We start from the raw sequence: 18,991 nt of genomic DNA on the forward strand, positions 1-18,991 counted from the left end.
GGTATTTTGTTTTACATTTCCTTTTGTATTTTCTAATTCAGAGCTATTGTCCAGTTTCATAACAGCAGATTTCCTTCTTGTTTGCAGATGAAGCCGGTGCAGAGATGTTGTTGGTTGAGGGAGTTTTAGAAAAACTGATGTTCTTTGCCTGTTATGGACCACACGTTGTTTCAGTCCAAGAGTATCTCTGGTTCTTCATCAAATTCTTTAGTGCTCTTCTTCATGTCTTGTTTACATTTGAATGGGAATTTGAATGCCTTGTAAGAAAGCTGTACTTACATACTGCAGTCAGTTTCATCTCGTGCCTTGTGTTTGTGGGTGTCTGGATGTCCAGTGCTTTTGGTTTCATGGCCAGATATGGACTTCCAGTACTGTCAGAGAAAATTGGTAAACCTCAAGATCAGTCCAGCCCTGACCTGCTGTCAAAAAAATTAAGCTCCCCAAATTTTGGCTTCCTTCTCTCAACCTGGCAGCATTTCCAGCTTACGTGAGCGCAACTGCTACATGAATAAGGAAAAACATCGAAAGAAGAAACAGCAGACGGCACCTTGAAAAGGAAAATGTGAAAAAATGCAGATACCCCCCAAAACCCCAAACTTGTTGAGTTGTGTGTGTTAGTGTTTATGTGTGTGTGTGCGCGCACACATCAGTGTCTTTCAGAAAGTTCTAGCTCTGCATAGATTTGAATAAAGTTGCTTAATGTGTGGAACTAACATAGAAGCTTCAGTTTGCAGAAGGTGATTTAGTCTTAATTGAATAGATGCTGAACAAGCAGTCATATTATAATCAACACGATGATGATGATGATGCACTTTGAGGATTAATTTTTTAATTAAATGTTTTCTTTCATCAAGTCTTAATATTCGTCTGATTTATAGACATTTATAGACACTGAATCCTGCTCTGCTGTGTAGTCCATGGAAATATAAGGAGACCGTCTTTGCTTCTGAATGTGATACATGTCAAACATTTCTCTTTATTTCACTTCCCATTTTGTTTCTTGTGGGTGATTTTGTTTCCTGTGTTATTTGGACTCATTTATTGCTGCTTAGTGGCCTAATAAAGACACTTGATGTTTATTTATAAAAAGCAGGTGCTCAGCTGTCACCTGCTGTCTTTTTCACTTTGGTGCTGTCTCCCTGCTAAGCAAGATGGCTTTGGTTGTTCACACACACACACACACACTGACAAAGAAAGACTGACCTGAAAGATTGGATCATGGCAAAGCTGGAAACTTGGATGACAAGAAGATGTGAATGCAACATTGTGGACAATCCCTACTTGTGCCCATCACTAAAACCAAGCAGCTAACCCACCATGGCAGCTGTGATCAGTGAGATGCTTGGTTTTAAGATAAACTTGAAGAGATAGAAAAGATGGAAGCCAGGAGGATGAACCAGCTCCACCGAACCATCCAAGGTGTGCTCTCTGGCAGGAGTCTGGAATGTGGTGAACAACACTAGAGGCCAGTTTGAAGCCAGTTGCACAAAAGTCACCATGAAGTGTGGGATTTACCTAGGAGATGCTCTGTCTCCATTGCTGTTCTGCCTGAACCCTCTCAGTGAGATCACTGGCTATGGATAGTAACCACAGAATAGAGTGATTGTGAGCCACCACCTCTAGATGGATAGCACTGATCTGTAAGCCAAGAGTGAATGAGATTGAAGGATTCTAGGGTCAGCGACATTGGAATGTCATCTGGATTGGAGAAGTCTTGTTGGATAGTAGTGAAGAGAGGATAGGTAGTCACCAGGTAAGAGCCTAGGTGCAGGCTGTGCAAAGATGCCCCTGAGAAAATTCAGAACATAACAGGCGGATGCAAGATGCAGGCACCCAGGGCATACGTGGTATGCCATAACCAAGTGGCTGGCATAGAGTACAGGAACATCTGCGTTGAGTGTAGCCTGGATGTCCCAAGGTAGAAAACAGGACACACCTGATAGGATTGTCAAGAATGACCGAGTTAAGATCCGGTGGGACGTCCAGATACGGGCAAACTGGTGATGGCTAACCAAGCAGACAGTAGTGGCCATAGTGATGCAACTATACCAAATGACAGCAACATCAGGAAGAAGGAACATAATAAGCTTGAGAAGTACCAAGGGTTGAAAGAAGAACTTGAAAAGATGTGGAGGATGAAGGTAACAGGAGTATTGCACTGTTGCACTTGGTGGACCCCCGAGCTAGGCGAGTGGCTTCAGCATATCTCAGGAACAACACCTGCAATCTGTGGCCTGGGTGTTATATGCCCTGTAAATGTTGGCTTGCTGTGCTCCTTAGTATAAAAGGTCTATCATTAAGACGTGAGAAGAGTTGGACATAATGAAGCTGCAGCCCTGGTGGCGGTGTGAGAGCAAGTAAAGAACAATTAAAAAAAACAGAAATTAAATGGTAAGTAATCTTGCAAATGTTGTGTAAGCTCAGTAAGCTACAGGGCTTAGATGCACTGTTTTACCTTCACCTTGACATTGAAACCCATGATTAAACCCGAGGTTATCTGCTAAGCTTTTAGTTGTGCAATTAGTAGGGTACATGCCTCTGACTGTGCACACAAAAACATTCATTATGCTTATTTTTTCATGCAGAATTGTTGCCATGAGGGACAATCTGGGATCCAAAAAATGTTTTCGATTCCTTAATGTAAGTTATAGGCCTATAAACTGATATCACTTAGGACCGTGAGAGTGTCAAGAGTATTCTCTCCATCAGTCATTCACAGCAATGTTAATTGTTGTTTGCTCTTGGGGCAAAAACCTGAATCAAAGGGATGTTTTAAACTGCCATTTCTCTGCCAGTTTTAGTGGTAAAGACAAGGTTTGTGGCCTTCCCACATGTGTCACATGTTAAATTGCTCCAGTCTCGGTCGTTGTGTCCTTGGGCAAGACACTTCAGCCGTTGCCTACTGGTGGTGGTCAGAGGGCCTGGTGGGGCCAGTGTCCAGCAGCCTCGCCTCTATCAGTGCGCCCCAGGGTGGCTGTGGCTACAATGTAGCTGCCATCACCAGTGTGTGAATGTGTGGATGACTGAATGTGTAAAGTGCTTTGGGGTCCTTAGGGACTGAGTAAAGCGCTATACAAATACAGGCCATTTACATTTACCACACATGACTCTGCTTACGATCATCAACTGCAATCCAATATACTGTAACTATGAGAGGTGATACAAGAAGTAGTTCCATCAATCAGTTAGACAATCCAAATAATATAATTACTTTCCACTGTGCTCCTGTTAAGCATGAACTACAAATGAATTTACACTGAATTTGTTTCTCTCTCTTGTAAACCATTTGTTTCAGCACTTCTTCATTTTGATGATCTTTAGTTAGTTCTCAGTTTATGTGCTTTTTAGTTTTGTTTAGCACATTTTCCATTTTTGATACTCTGCTTTTTACTGTTAAGCTGGCTGATATTTTGATAACAGAAGGTCACTCAACGAGTTCAGCTTCGAATATTTCAAATATTTTTAAGCATTTCAGGCATTCACAGCATTCACATTGCATTTTACGACAATGTGCTTTATTAGGCCTATTTATGGGCCTTATTACTGCTGCATATGTTCATGTTTGTCATATTTCTGAATTCATTATTGATTGATTTAAAGTATATTGAAACGACAATCACTATGTCCTTCTTAGTGGTTTACCCTTTGTGCACGACTCTTGTTTAACAAATGTAGTACTCCCTGTAAGAAATGAACCTTTTTGTTATTTCCTGTTATTTCTGGCCTGTATCTGTCAGACATATCTAATGGCCCAGCAGTTAATGCCCCATAAAGAGCCATAATTACAAGGAGAACAGTACTATAGTACCACAGTTGCCTCAATTTGTATTTGTGTGTGTGTGTGTGTGTGTGTGTGTGTGTGTGTGTTGAAAACCGTGATGGCTCGAGTGTAATTAAAAAAGTAAGTGGGGGCCGTTGTGCAGAACAGCCAGCAAAGCCACATGAGTGGCCTTACATACGCCCCCATGTGAAGCACGAAACCCCGTCAAAACCATAAGTGTGTGAGTGATGTGTTGCATGAAGGCATGGGTAGGAGGGAGGGCTGGGGCAGGTAAGACTGGGAGGTAGAGTACTAACCCTAGAGGATGAAGCCAGTGAACGACTGGTTCAGTAGGCTCCCTTTATACCCCACAACCCGCCATAGCGGGGAGAGGGCTGGCCCGGGGCACCACCGAGTCTGTGGCAGCACCCATCGCACCACCACAAAGAGTGGAGTGTGCAGACGAGTTCCAAGACCTGGGTCACAACACGAGACATCCACTCAGTTACACAAGACACACTGTGAAGGAACGAGACTAACTGGTAACTGGTAAAGACAAGTTTCATTACACCATGTGGACTGCACCTCACCTAGCTCCGTGACATAACAAGTTATACATGTGTAATTACCTCCTTTGGCATGAAGACAGGGGGTGTGGTCATGTTGGGTGCCACTGGAAACAAAAAGCTAAGCTAGCAGAAGAGTTAGTAACAGTTTGACTCATGTGCATTTGATTCTTTAAACATAAGGTTTTCGTTCAATAAGACGATGACAGGACTTGCTGGTGATGTTCAACAACAATTTGGCAACATCAAAAAGCAGCCATGTTGCTACAATTTATAAAACCAGAGCTGTGAATGGCTGAGGTAAAAAGAAATATGACAAGTTGAGACCTAAAAAATGATGATTAACAGAAATGGCATCCATTCACTGTAGCAGAGATCACAACGTCTCTTGAGCTGAGTCCCTGTGTCTGAACACGATCAATTAGAATAGCTGGTGTGTTGTTTTTTTTTTACAACCGCAAACAATTAGAAACAAGCAAACCATTTATTTCTATAGCACTTTCAGAACAACTCCCAGCTAAACACAAAGTGCTGTACACTTGACATGCCAGAAAGGATACAATGAATAGGTAAAAAAAATAAAAATAAAATAAAGATAAAAATAAAAACATAAGATGATAATTAAAATGACATTTAAAACAATAGAATGAGCACATTAGATTAAAATGACAAAATCAGGGTCATACTGTGTCATATGCCAAGGAGTAAAAATGGGTTTTAAGACGTGTTTTAAAAGTGGACAGTGAAGGGGCCTCTCTAGTGTGCTGGGATAGAGAAGGCCCCGCCCCCTCTGTGCTTCCCCTGAGTACCTCCAGGAGCAGCTGGTCAGCTGACCTGAGAAGCTCAGAGAGGTAAGGTGGGGCAAGACTGTTTAAACATTTAAAAACAAACATTTTCAAAATGGACTCTAAGATGTACAGGCAGCCAATGGAGTGACGCAAGGATGGGAGTTATGTGCTCTCTTTACGAGTTCTGGTTAAAAGTCGTGCAGCAGCATTTTGGACCAGCTGCAGACGAGAGAGAAGACACCGACTAACTCCAAAATACAGACATCACAGTAATCCAAACGAGATGAAGTAAAAGCATGGAGTACTGTTTCAAAATGCGGCCTGGATAAAATAGGTCTTAGCTTTGCCAAACGCCTCAAATGATAAAAACTGGACTTGACAGTAGCCCTAATTTGAGTGTCCAACTTAAAATCACTGTTCATCCTAAAACCCAGGTTTGTAACAACAGGTTTAAAATACTCTGCCAGGGATCATCTGTGATCAAATTCACACAGCAAGTCATTTACTATTCAGCAACTGAAGTTTTTAAAGATAAAAGCACAGGATTGCAATCTTTGGCTTTAAAAGAAAATCAAATGAAAACAGACTTTCTCAACTTGTTGCCCCTATAAGGCGTTTAAACACATGACTTTGTGACCAATAAGCCACTTTAATGGAGTCCCTTTGTAAAATGCATCATGTGAGGTATTGAAATGTAACTTGTTTATTTTGCTGTTATGTATTTGTTTCCTTACTTTTAATTTATCATTATTTATCTCAACTTCACCTTTTACCTTGTTTTTGTTATTTATTATTTTATATTATTATCACTATTTTCTCTTCTTTTTACTTTATTGCTGCATTATTTTGTTGTTTATTCTTCTTACTTAATTATTTGATGAAAAAATTGTTGATATTTGTTTGTACTTTGTTATTACTCTGGTTTATATATTAATTGATTGTTTGAGCTTAATCTTAAGATTTTTATTTTCATTTATGTATTTTTTATTCCTTCGTTGCCTTGCTGTGATGTAACTGACCTTCATTTTTTTTATATATATGGTTAATCACAGTTAATTTATAATTTCTTACGTTTTGACATAAGGCCAGGGATTTGGGGCCCCGTGGGAAAAAAATCCAACTTTGGCCCCCACCACTTTAATATTGCAAACCATGCTAACTCTAAAAATACAATACTGTGCAGAAATTGATCAAAATTTTGCTTCGATAAATAGATGTTTTGATTTTGTGTAAAACTGATGAGATATCTGCAAGTCTTTTTTTATTTTTACATTTTAATGTTTTTAATAATAACGTTATTAGATATATGTTAGCAACGTAGGAACATTAGTCAGAGAAATTAAAAAGAAATTAAAAGTTACACTAAGTTAACACTCAGATATACAGGTACACTTGAGAACTGTTTTAACAGAAAATGTCAAAAGTATTAACAAAGGCATTTTGAACTATTAATCACAGAATGAATAAATGTGTGGCACCTCGCATCGTGCATTATCAACATCACACGTTATACTCCAGACAGCGAGGGAGACAACACTTAAATAACCTGATGTTAAATATGAAAACGTGTTGCTATAGAAGATGTTCACGGATTACTAAAATATGACAAATTAACATTCGAAAAACTCATAAATTGCAATTGAAAAATGTGGCGCTTTGTGCCGGGCATTATGAATGATGCAAGCTGTTTGAAAACTCATGACAACTACTTCAACAAAACTTAAAATCTAAAATAACAAAACAATAAATCATCCAGCCTTTTTCTTCCTCTTCTCTGAAGTCAGGTTGTGGGTCAGCAGCAGGGAAGCGCAGACCTGCCTCTCGCCACCGGCTCCAGGTTATTTGTGGAAACATCGAGGTGGCAGCCGATAGATGTTATCTCTCCAGTGTGTCCCAGGTGTATCCTGGGGCCTCCTCCCGGTTGGAAGACCTTACCCAGGAGGTGACAGCCTAGCCTCCTTTGAACATGGAGGAGTAGCGGCTCTATTCTGACCCCCCCCCCCCCCCCCGTCTCTTTTCTTTTTTGAAACCCAGGCAAACATTACAATGACAGGTTAATCATTTCTGTCTTTTTTTTATCTTAAAAAAAGACTAATAGGTTGTTCTGCTGTTTTCTGGGGACCCTGTCAATCATGGACCCTTTTCCCCCCCTGGCGCCCCCTGGCTGTACTGTTTAGCAGCTGCATCCTACATGGATGCGAGCAGCAGTCTAGCTATTAGAATGCTGACACAGGAAAAAAAAGATAAAGACATGTTGTTTTCAACACAATTTATTTTACATACTCTCCATACACCTCATATTCCACGTGAAGCCTCGGTATGTACTATTGCAAGTTGCTTTCAGCTTATCATGTCAGCACACACAGTCTTTAGTCAGCAGGTCCTTAGTCAATCTGCCCGCACTGAATTCTCTCAGCTTCAATCAACGGGCCCCTGGAAGATGAGTTTGATGTGGCCCTGCTCTCCTGTCAACCAGGTACCACAGAAAGGGCAGGCAGCATGAAAGGCATGAGTGCCGTGGGGTAATGGGATTTGGCTCCATCCTGCTACTGTCTTTTCTGAGCAAACGTGACCACAGGGGCAGAAAGCGTGAGTGGGTGGCCCAGCGTCCAGGTACAATCCACCCTCACAGCCCAACCACAACGGCACGTAGGGGCCTACTCTTCGACACATAGGGCACTCCCTCTCACCTGTGCCGGCAGGTGCTGTGCCTCCGGGGCCGGGGGGGCCTTTTTCTTTCCGGTAGCCCCAGTTGTGGTACCCGTGTACGTGACCGCAGTTGACATAAACCCAGGGTTGCTTCTTGTCGACAATCTCGCGCTGGGCCAGGCTGGGGAAGGCCAGCGTGTTGAAGCCCACCGGACACTGAGGCCTCGCAGCGTTCAGCTCCTGTCGAAGGCACTCCAGCTGTTTGAGAGTAGGAGTATGCCGCAATCCAGTGGGGGTCCTCCACAGCAAAGTTGCTCCACACAAATCAATCAGTGAACCATCCTGGAGTGTGTTTGACTCATTTTCAACCTTCAGACCAGAACAGAAAAAGGAAAATGTGAGTGTAGATATGAAGCAAGGAAAGCATCATTATCACAAAACTGAACCAGTCACTATCAGCTTTTGGATTCCTGGAATTTTGTGAATTTTCTTAAACTAGACAAAACTCTGCAGGATTTTCACTTCTATGCCACCACACATGTAGCACTCTATGGAGTGTATCTTCTGAAGCAGCGGTCCCCGGGTTGGGGGCCGGTACCGGGCCGTGAGAGTTGAGGCTCGGGTGTGAAATTTAGGGTTTTCAGGATTGTATCATCTTTTCCCGTGTTGTAGTCGTGTGTCTTATTTTGAAAAAAATATTTACACGTTACCATAGCGACCAAAAAGCATTATGATGTTACTCTCAGTGTTGTTGGCGCATTTCAGGAGGACGCTGCTAATAAAGTTACACAGCTTCACAGTGAATTCACATTTATTATTATATTTACAAAATACCACAGTTTTTGTCTTGGTTGCATCATTTTGTTGTATTTATCCGCGACACCTTAAAGGCCGCTCCGTAAAAAAATTGTCTGACATTAAACCGGTCCGTGGCGTAAGAAAGGTTGGAGACCGCTGATCTGTAGAGCCAGACAGCAGCTTTGTTTATGTCTCGACGAAACAACAAGTCAGCAAATGTCTGACCACAGGCAGAAAAAAATATTCAATTTATTTACTCAAAAGACAAAGAAAACTCTGTGTTTATGCATTTATTGGTTTTTTATTTGCATCTTTCTTTCAATGAAGAATAAATACTTCCTAGTTATTTTGACTATTTTCATTATTTCTCATGCTGGTCTAAGGTCACCGTCCTTAAGCTGCAGTTCATCTTTGACTGCTTGACTTAACTTGTATACCTTCTGTGATAATTTCGATTATTAGATTAGCTTTTATATTAGATTATTTAGATTTAGATTATTCAGCAGGCTCCAGAAATGGACTGAAAAATAAGATTTCATTCATCATTACAGGATGGTGTGCAGCCAACAGCTTGAATGTTTCAAAACAAAGGAAGTCCTGGTGAATGATGACGTCCAGCTTTGGTCTAGAGAATCATTTCCTCAGAACGTTTTCTTTGTAAATCAGCTGAAACTGTTACTGGAGTTCAAATCATCCACATGCTGGTAAAAACTGCATGTTTATCCCGGGCCAAGAAATGTTTGTATAAAGTCAACCAAAACCTACATTTAAGTTTAGTTTAGTTTAAGTTGAGTTTGTTATTCGACTCAATATTACTGTAATAACAGAGAAACCAACCAAATCATTGCCTCCTAATTAAATATCAGCGAGACTGTGCTGTACGACTGTATACTGAGTATACTGACATTTTTCTTTTCTTTTTTTGGTCCTTGTGGCTACGGGCCTTTACATGAGGTTTACATTATTACACGTGCAGCTTAACTGCAGCTCAGAAACACTATGTGTTACAGGAAAGCTAATTTAACTGGCTTTAAATCCCATTTAAAGAATTGCACTCAAACACACACCAGGAGCTAATACACACTGCTGAGAGGACGTCTTTCCTCCATTTTGTAATATTAATAAAAAAAACCCACAACAGGATCTTTAAATAAAGTTATTCGTAGCTTTTGACATTGTTTAGCTTTGCAGTGTGTGATGACTCAATCATCAAAAGAAAGCCCTGCAATTTCAAGCTTTTAAGTCAGGCTCAGTAGTTTGGACACTTGTATCCACATGAAGTCTGCATGAAACACATCAGCTCCTTTCTTACCAGTTTTCCTCTCTGCTGGGCTGAGCGTGTCTCCCTCAGCGCAAAGACGTTGCCACAGACTGAGATTTCTCTCCAGACCCCAGGAGCCGGCTCAGACACAAACTCGCCCGCTGGGTGCATGACCAGCACACCATTGGTAGTCAGACCATCCATCAGGCCATCTGATGTTCTCCATTTGGCAGCCCGCTCCTTAGATTCCCCATATGGACACACACAGAGCAGGTAGATGTTCAGGTTAACATGAATGAGGTGCTGGAGGCTGGTGTTAGAGATGGTTAGTAAGAAAACAGCTATGGCTGCGTTTTCCTTCTGCTAGCTCAGTATAGAATGACCAATGTACTGACCAAAGCACAGAGATGCACCCATGCCTCAGAATAAACTCAGAGAAAGGATGCAAATGAACTCTCCTGATGAAATAGCAGATTTCTCACATGTACTTTTATATTTAATGTGCATAATCCAGCTAAAAATAGACAGAAATTAAAAATGTACCAAAGTAAATCATGCTCTTTCTCCTTTCACCCCACACAGCGCTTACATAAAGCTCCTCACCTACTGGCATCCAGCCTTTACGTCACTGCCACAGTCGTGCTTATTTCGTAGCTCATCAGAAACTAGGGGTGCGTTCCAGAAGTACCTCCTATGTCCTATTCCTAACCTCTTTTAGTGGATAGGAGCATCGATATGGACTTAGGAAAAGAGAACAGCCAGATGTGACGCCAGATGTCCGCTGTGTTGAAAGTACAATATAGAATAGAATAAAATAGAATAGCCCTTTATTGACGTCGTACATGTACAATGAAATTGTGGGTGCTCCACACCAGTTGCTTCGGCCTCTGTCACATTCTGTACACACAGGACAGACTGAGTGAAGGTCTCCAGTTCCTGCTCTCCAAAGATGGACCAGTCTGTGAGATCTAAACAGTCCTAGAGCTGGAGGAGAGCATGGCCATGTTTTAATGACCCAGGTGTTTGGAGGGGTTTGTTTCCTTAGGAGGTGCAGGCAGGGATACAGTAGATGGACCACAAAATGTGCACACTTGCCACAGCGTGTTCCAACAACAGTGTTTTATGGAGCTCAAATGACAGAACAGCCTGTGAAAAATATTCCTTTAACATAAACGTTGGCATTTTAAAGAAAAAGTAACATTTAGGGCCAGATTAACTAACATTGACCCGTTTCTTCTGCTTGAGCCTGATTTATGCCTGACTTAGACTTCTGCAGGAAATCTACTTAGTAACTTATGATGCAACCCTCCGTGGCCTTCAGTTGTTGCTGGCTGCGTCGGCCAAACCTGTCGTTACAGTTCTCGTGAAGTGCACTTCGGGTTAAGTGGACGGTCAGGACGTAGGGTCGTGATGTTGTAAGTTACCATGTAGATTCTACACTATGACCCGAGTCCATCCGTTTAATTATTTCCATTATCCCTTATCTCATCTTATCATATCTCAAATGTTATCTTTAGTTAAAAGTGACTTTTATTATTGCTAGATGTCAGATTATGTTACGTTGTCCTTTTCCTCCTGTGTCTGCTCTTTCTGCTCTTCCAAAGACAGAAGACCAGGAAGGCTGCAGGACCCGACGGTGTGTCCCCCTCCTGCCTGAAGGTCTGTGCTGATCAACTGGCCATTTTCAGCTGCATCTTTAACAGGTCTCTGGAGTTGCACCATCATCCTAGTCCCAAAGAAATCCACCATGACAGGATTAAATGACTACAGGCCTGGCGCCCTGACGTTTGTGGTTATGAAGTCTTTTGAAAGAGTGGTGTTGCGCCACCTGAGGGACATCACAGACCCCCTGTTTGTCCAGTTTGCCTACTGGGCAAACAGACTGGCCAAGGATGCAGTCAATATGGGATTGGACTACGTCCTGCAACTCCTCGACCAACCTGGGATATAAGCCTTCAGGTTGACCTTCAACACTATAATCCTCCACCGAAAGCTCACCAGTTTACTGTGCCCGTCTCCACCTATCAGTGGATCACCAGCTTCCTGACGGACAGGCAGCAGCAGGTGAGGCTGAGGAGCATTTCAGCCTGTCCCAGGGGTGTGCTCTCTCCCTGCTGCTCTTCTCCCTCTGCACCTCCGGAGAGCCATCTATGATACTCCTGAAGTTAGTGGCTGACACCAGCATCACTGCTCTGATCCAGAATGATGACGAGTCCGTGTACTGATGGGAGGTGGACTGGTGCAGTCAGAAATACTTGGAGCTGAGCCTGTTCAAGACTGTGGAGATGACAATGGACTTTCTGAGAAACCTTCCCACCATCATCGTCTCATCATCCTCAAAAATACTCTCACTTCAGATTCCTTGGATCTGCCTTTACACACAATCTGAAGTGGTCCTCACATATAGAGTCTGTCTGGACGAAGGCCCAGCAGAGGTTGTACGCACTGCAACTCAGAAAGTTCAACCTGCCACAGGAGCTACTGTTCATCTGCTACACTGTCATCATCCAGTCTGTCCTGTGCTAGTTAATTATGCCTAATACTGGTCAGAATATAACCAGGTATAATAAAAATGATTAGGTGTATAGATGTACAATATATATGTATATATGAGATCATTAACAGGTGCTGTGCTACTTTTATTTTAACTATGTTGTTTATTTCTTGTTTATTTTTATTCTTTATCACGCTGCTGTAACACAACAATTTCCCTCGTGGGATTAATAAAGTATCTCTCTCTATCTAGCTAGTCACCTCAATATGAACTAAATTAAATGACTGTAGATTTCTTTCCTTCATAATATTTTCAAGTCCACAATCAACAGCCGCTTCATGAATGTAAATATGCACAACAACAAGGTGCAAACGAGGTGTTACACTCAAAACAGGAAGGCCAAATTAGACTTTGCCAGAAAACATTTAAAACCTCCTTAGGCTTGGAAAAAAATTCTTTGGACAGATGAAACAAACTTGCACCACAATGACGGAGAAGGAGAGGAAGTAGATTCAGATTCATACATCTTCATCTGCCAAACACAGTGGAGACAGTGTTATAACATGGATTGTCCCTAAAAGTTGATTCTGTTCATCTGGACGTAGCGTTTTGTGGGAGAAACGTTTCATCATCACCAGGTGACTTCTTCAGTCTCAGCTGACTGCAGGTTTCAATCTTATAAACAGGACATTTGCATAATGACTGAAACCAGCCCACTGAAGGAACAAAGGGCTGGGAGGTCAGTTCCTTAATCTTAATTATGCAAATTCTCATGACCATTGATCAACAACCACTGATCTTTTGGAGATTTACTTACCTGCATGATTGAGCATGCATCAAGACATCACATGGATTGTATGGCTGACAATGAAACTAGATTCCCAGTGTTTATGTTACTGCTGCTTAAAGAAGCAGGATGAACTCTGAAGTGTGCAGGGCTATAATCTCTGGTCAGGCTTTGCCAAATGCTAAAGGGTAAAAAGGTGCTTTAAGTGACTTTGAATGTGGCACGGTGGTCGGTGCCAGAGGTGTTTGGTCTAATTATTTCTGAAACTGCTGACCTGCACATCCATCTCTGCTTACAGAGAAATGAGAAAATATCCAGTTAGCTGCAATACTGGCTGAAAATATCTTGTTGATGCCAGAGGTCAGAAGAGAATAACCACACAGCTTTGATCTGACGGAAAGGCAACAGTAACAAACAACAAAGTTGTTAAATATTAATGAAAAGACAACATTTGCTCCGTACAATATTATACATCTGTGTTGTGTAAAGCGCTTTGAATGCTAGTTAGAGTAGAAAAGCAGTACACAAATTTAGTTCTGATAGCCGAGTTGTCAGGGCTGTCAATGAATCTCTTATTGTGTGGATGCTGGAGGCATCCACACTATTGAGTTCCTGTTTCTCTTTATTGTGTGGATGCCTCAAGGCATCCACACTATTGTTTTCCTGTTTCTCTTTATTCTTTATTATTCTGGTTGCTTCCGTACGTTTTTCGGCACTTAACTACTCCCACAGTTTTTATCCGATTTTCGCCATTCAAACTTTAAAAAATTCTGCTTTTTCTGCTAATTCCTGCTATGACTTTTGGTGCTCATAACTTCTATACTTTTTGAGATATTGAATTTTTTTTGCAATATTTTTTGCCCATTTCTGCCATATCATCAGTGGCCTCACTGATTTTCCTTGCCGGGATGACCTGTGTTTTAGCTCAGTGAGATGAGCATCCGTTCTCAGACTAGGAGGCCTGGGTTCAAATCCCTCTTATGGCAACATTTCTTTCAGTTAACAGTTAAACTTTTTTTAACTCAATTTCAGCTTTTTCACCCCTTTTCAGTAAAATATTTCAGTTTTTTCACCACTTTTCAGCACAAATCCCAGCTTTTTCTGCTGTTTTCAGCAAAAACGTCTTTTCAGCAGAATTCTGAAAAGAGTTCTGCAGAACTCTTTTCAGCAAAAATTCTGCTGATTGAACTCTTTTCAGCAGAATTTTCACTTCTTTTCAGCCCAAATTCTGCTTATTCACCTCTTCTGCAAATTTTTCAGCCTTTTCACCTGTTATCACCACAAATCTCAGCTGTTTTCAGAAAAAACCTCTTTTGAGCAGAAATTCTGCTGATTCATCTCTTTTCAGCGCAACTTTCTGCTTCTTTATCTCTTTTCAGCAAAAATTCTGCTGAGTCACCTCTTTTCTGCAAAATTTTCAGCCTTCTCACCTCTTATCAGCACAATTCTCAGCAGCTTCTGCTTATTTCAGCAGAATGGTCAGTCTGTCCACCTCTTCTTTGTGAGAATGAGTTTGGCTCAGTAAGATGAGTAGCTGCCTTTAGACTAGGAGGACCAGGTTCAAATCCTGCTCAGGGTGACCTTTTTTTTTTTTTTCACCACCATAAACTTTTTGCAACTTTTCATCTTTTTCAGCTTTTCAGCAGACAGCTTCAGCGTTAAGGCATCCACACAGCATTTTCGCAGGAAATGCAAATTTTTCTAGTTCTTTATTCCACCATAATCTAGTTGCTTCCGTACGTTTTTCGGCACTTAACTACTCCCTCAGTTTTCAGCCGATTTTCTCAGTTCAAACTCTAAACTGTTCTGCTCTTTCTGCTAACGACTGCTATGACTTTTGGTGTTTATTACTATTATACTTTTTAAAATATTACACTTTTTTCCTTTAATTTGTCCCATTGAAATGAATGGAAAACTTCCACAATTCTGCTAAAACTTGCTTGGTTTTGAAACTTAACTGCTTCCTCATACTTTCACCTAGAAACTCCATTCAAACTTTAAAATGTTCTCAGATTATTGGGCTATTCCTGTGTGATTCAGCTTTTTCAGATCTTCTACGGTTTTAATTTTATACCTCTTTAAGTTTTCAGTTGCAAAATTGTGATTTTTCAGAAAATACATGCGTTGCTATGGTTGCTATGCAATTAACTCAGAGTGTGTGCTGGTCTGTTCTGAATTTTCTCTTCATGTCTGAACAACTTCTTGCTACTCGCTCAATTTCCACTCAACCTCCACAAATTATACATCAAAACGTAGGTATTTTTGCTGGCTTTCAGACAATGTTACTATCTTTATTGTGAGATTTACCGTTTTTTCGCAATTTGCCTCGAAGTGACACAAGGTGTGTTAACTCCCCATTCAGAGTCTATGGGGAGGTTTTGAAATTCAGAGCTGAAATTCCGTAACGGGAGGCATTTTCAAATTGCCATATCTCCTTAATAAAGCAAAGTTAGGACATGAGGCTTGTGCCAATATATCTTCAGACACTGCTGACACTCACAGTGGAAGCAGTTTTTACAATTATCTTACCGTTGAGCAATGAATTACGTTTATTTAAGGGGTGGAAATCTGTCCTCCTCTCAGTTTTCAAACTCCGAAAATGAAGCCGTTTCTTCTCTCGTCATATCTCCGCGACGGAGGTACTAAGAGCTATGAAAATCGCAGTCAAAATACACCAAAGTCCGCTGATTCACCCAGTACAAGAATTATGCTGCTAGCCCTCCTAGTTTTTGAGTTACACGACGTTTTGTAACTCCAAAAAACGGCGTTTTTCGCCTCTCACCGCGATCTAATTCTGACTGCTCAAGTCTCTGTCTTTCAGCCGCCCGCCCCCTTTCCAGGTGGCGCAATCAGTAATGACACGGCTCTGCAGCTCAAAGGTCGTGGGTTCAATCCCACCTTGCTTCAACATTTTTTTTTTCATTACAAATTTAAACACTATCACAGACCTGTAATTTATATTGATCATTTATTACAATTCTGCAAAGTTTTATAATTTTAGCAGCTTTTCTAATATAGACCGAAATACATACAAGTACCCAGCCTAATGAAGCAGACAGAGGCAGTAGCTCTGATTGGTGAATTTGAGCAGAATCAGGTTGTTCTTTCATTTCATTTATTTATTTATTTCACACATGGTTCATCGTGTTTCTTTTCCTACATACAGAACCTTCTGCCTCTTTTCAGCAGAAATTCTGCCTCTTTTCAGCAGAAATTCTGCTCACTCAACTCTTTTCAGCGCAACGTTCTGCTTCTTTGCCTCTTTTCTGCAGAAATTCTGCTGATTCATCTCTTTTCTGCAAAATTTTCAGCCTTTTCACCTTTTTCAATGCTTTCATCTTTTTCAAATAATAGAGTTAAAATCAAAATATAGTATTTTTACCAAAGCATTGTATTTGTACGAAGTACAGTATTTCTGCCAAATCATAGAATTACTGCAATTTCATAGTATTTTGAGGAATCCCTTTTGTTATAGTATTACTTCTAAGTCATAGTATTTCTGCTTTGTCATAGTATTTGTACTGAAACATAGTATTTCTGCCAAATCATAGTATTACTGCTATTTCATAGTATTTGAGTGAAATTACAGTGTTTCTGCAAAAACATTGTATTTCTGCTACTGTATTTCCGCTGTATTACGTAGTGGCAAAGTAGGAGGCTGACTGTTACTAAGTGCATCAGTGTACATAGGTCATCTCTTGTGTTGGAGTGCCCTCTTGTGGCACCTTTTGGGTAGTGCCTTAGTAAACATGAATACTGCAAACAAGTGGTATCAGACTGGTTTGTAGTGGAGGAATTTGTTGCCAGTTTCTTTCGTCTTTAATCCGTATTCATGTTGTAATGTAGTAGTACCACAATATGGCAGAAACACTATGTTTTGGCACAAATACTTTGATTTGGTATACTTTAGCTTCTTCACCCCTTTTCAGGAAAATTTTCATTTTTTCACCCCTTTTCAGCACAAATTCCAGCTTTTTTTGGCTGTTTTCTAAGTGAAAAAAAACCTCTTTTCAGCAGAAACTCTGCTCATTCATCTCTTTTCAGTGCAAGTTTCTGCTTCTTTGCCTCTTTTCTGCAGAAATTCTGCTGATTCACCTCTTTTCTGCAAAATTTTCAGCCTTTTCACCTCTTATCAGCACAATTCTCAGCAGCTTCTGCTCATTTCAGCAAAATCACATCTTTTCAGCAGAATTCTGAAAAGAGTTCTGCAGCACTCTTTTCAGCAGAAATTCTGCTGATTGAAGTCTTCAGCAGAATTTTCAGAATTTTTACCTCTTTTCAGCCTAAATTCTGCTGATTCACCTCCTCTGCAAAATTTCACCTCTTATCAGCACAAATCTCAGCTGTTTTCAGAAAAAACTCTTTTGAGCAGAATATCTGCTGATTCATCTCTTTTCAGCGCAACTTCCTACTTCTTTACCTCTTTTCAGCAGAAATTCTGCTGATTCACTTCTTTTCTGCAAAATTTTCAGCCTTTTCTCCTCCTATCAGCACAATTCTCAGCAGCTTCTGCTCATTTCAGCAGAATTGTCCGTCTCTCCACCTCTTCTTTGCGGGAATGAGTTTAGCTCAGTGAGATGAATAGCTACCTTGAGACCAGGAGGGCCAGGTTCGAATCCTGCTCGCGGCAATTTTTTTTTTCACCACCATACAACTTTTGCTACTTTTCATCGTTTTCAGCTTTTCAGCAGACAGCTTCAGCGTTCCAGCATCCACACAGCATTTTCGCAGGAAATGCAAATTTTTCTAGTTATTATTGTGCTCTTAGCACAGAGGTATCACATTTTAAATTGCCCCACCATAGCTTCTGCTACGGTTCTTAAGATTTTATCAACATTTAGAAAGGAAGGAATATTTCAAATACAGTACGGAAACTAACAACCAGAGGCTAATTTGAAAAAATATCCCCAGATAGCTCATATCACATATGGGTTTATATACTGTAGAAGTCAGATTCACTACTAACTGTCTCAGACTTGCAGTTAATTTAGGATTAATTAAGTTAACATGCATATCTTTGAGGGTGAGAACACACCCAGAGACATAAAAAGTGGTTTAGTTGGAGAAATTATCCACAGACTACTTGTTCAGGGAGTCAAAGGCACCAGTATCTTATGAGTCTGGAGTAGAAAACTGTTGTATGTAACCATAACATGTATAGATTATTTAATTTGGTGAGTACAGTATTATAATAAATGAAGAAAAGCCTGCAAGCTGGTTCAGGCAAACTACTTGCTATCCTGTCTCTTCATGTCACATCCCAAAACAAAAGGTGTTCAAATGCAGGATTTCACTTAGCATAGAGAGACTGTAACTGTTTCAGAAACCTCCTTTAAACCTAGTAATAGTTACTAGTTACTGATAAAGGGAAAACCAGAATGACACTATGTTGCTTTTCAATGCTTTAGCCTGGCTGACAAAGAGTCGCAGCACTTTTGAGCATCGTTTTGCTTTTGCAGTAGTAATGACTTCAGTAACTTTGTAACCACAGCCGTCTCCACTCACAAATCTGTTAACAAGTCACTGCTTTAGAAACTGCTGATACTTTACAGACCCCTTCTCTCCTGTTGATCTCTCTGGGCTACTTTATGCAGACTGCTGTTAAATGCACAAGACCCCATCCCCGTAAAACTCATTAAAAACGTTCTGCCTCTAAATAAAGCGTAGATGAGTTGGAAAGGAAAGTGGACTGTGCTGGTTTAACAAGTCACCTTCTTATATACAAATTTAGCCATGGTGTTCCACTATGACCAACATTATGTTAGTTTTTTCACTTGGTGAGCAAATGTGAGCAAACATTTCCATTTCTAAGCACAATAAATACTCAGTTATGTTTATGTATGAAGTCACAAAACATAAACAAACAAAAGAAATTATACAGGTGTACA

General features: G+C 40.7%; 1 protein-coding gene across 4 annotated transcripts in view; it reads right to left on the bottom strand.

Annotated features, from left to right (window-relative positions):
- Positions 1–7,356: 7,356 nt before the first annotated feature.
- The window catches only part of peli3 (pellino E3 ubiquitin protein ligase family member 3), a 40,480-nt gene continuing 28,845 nt past the window's right edge, over positions 7,357–18,991 (bottom strand). For 2 of the 4 annotated variants that reach the window (XM_063470310.1, XM_063470309.1), the window contains exons 6-7: positions 9,874–10,062; positions 7,357–8,132 (exon numbers count right to left, since the gene is read on the bottom strand). In XM_063470310.1, the coding sequence (XP_063326380.1) occupies positions 7,533–8,132; positions 9,874–10,062 (789 nt within the window). In that variant the 3' untranslated portion in view covers positions 7,357–7,532. The remainder of the gene's footprint in view (positions 8,133–9,873; positions 10,063–18,991) is intronic. The other 2 variants (XM_063470311.1, XM_063470312.1) reach the window with 1 other exon arrangement.

The sequence above is a fragment of the Pelmatolapia mariae genome, linkage group LG3_W, assembly GCF_036321145.2.
Source record: "Pelmatolapia mariae isolate MD_Pm_ZW linkage group LG3_W, Pm_UMD_F_2, whole genome shotgun sequence".
In the NCBI taxonomy this organism is placed as follows: Eukaryota; Metazoa; Chordata; class Actinopteri; order Cichliformes; family Cichlidae; genus Pelmatolapia; species Pelmatolapia mariae.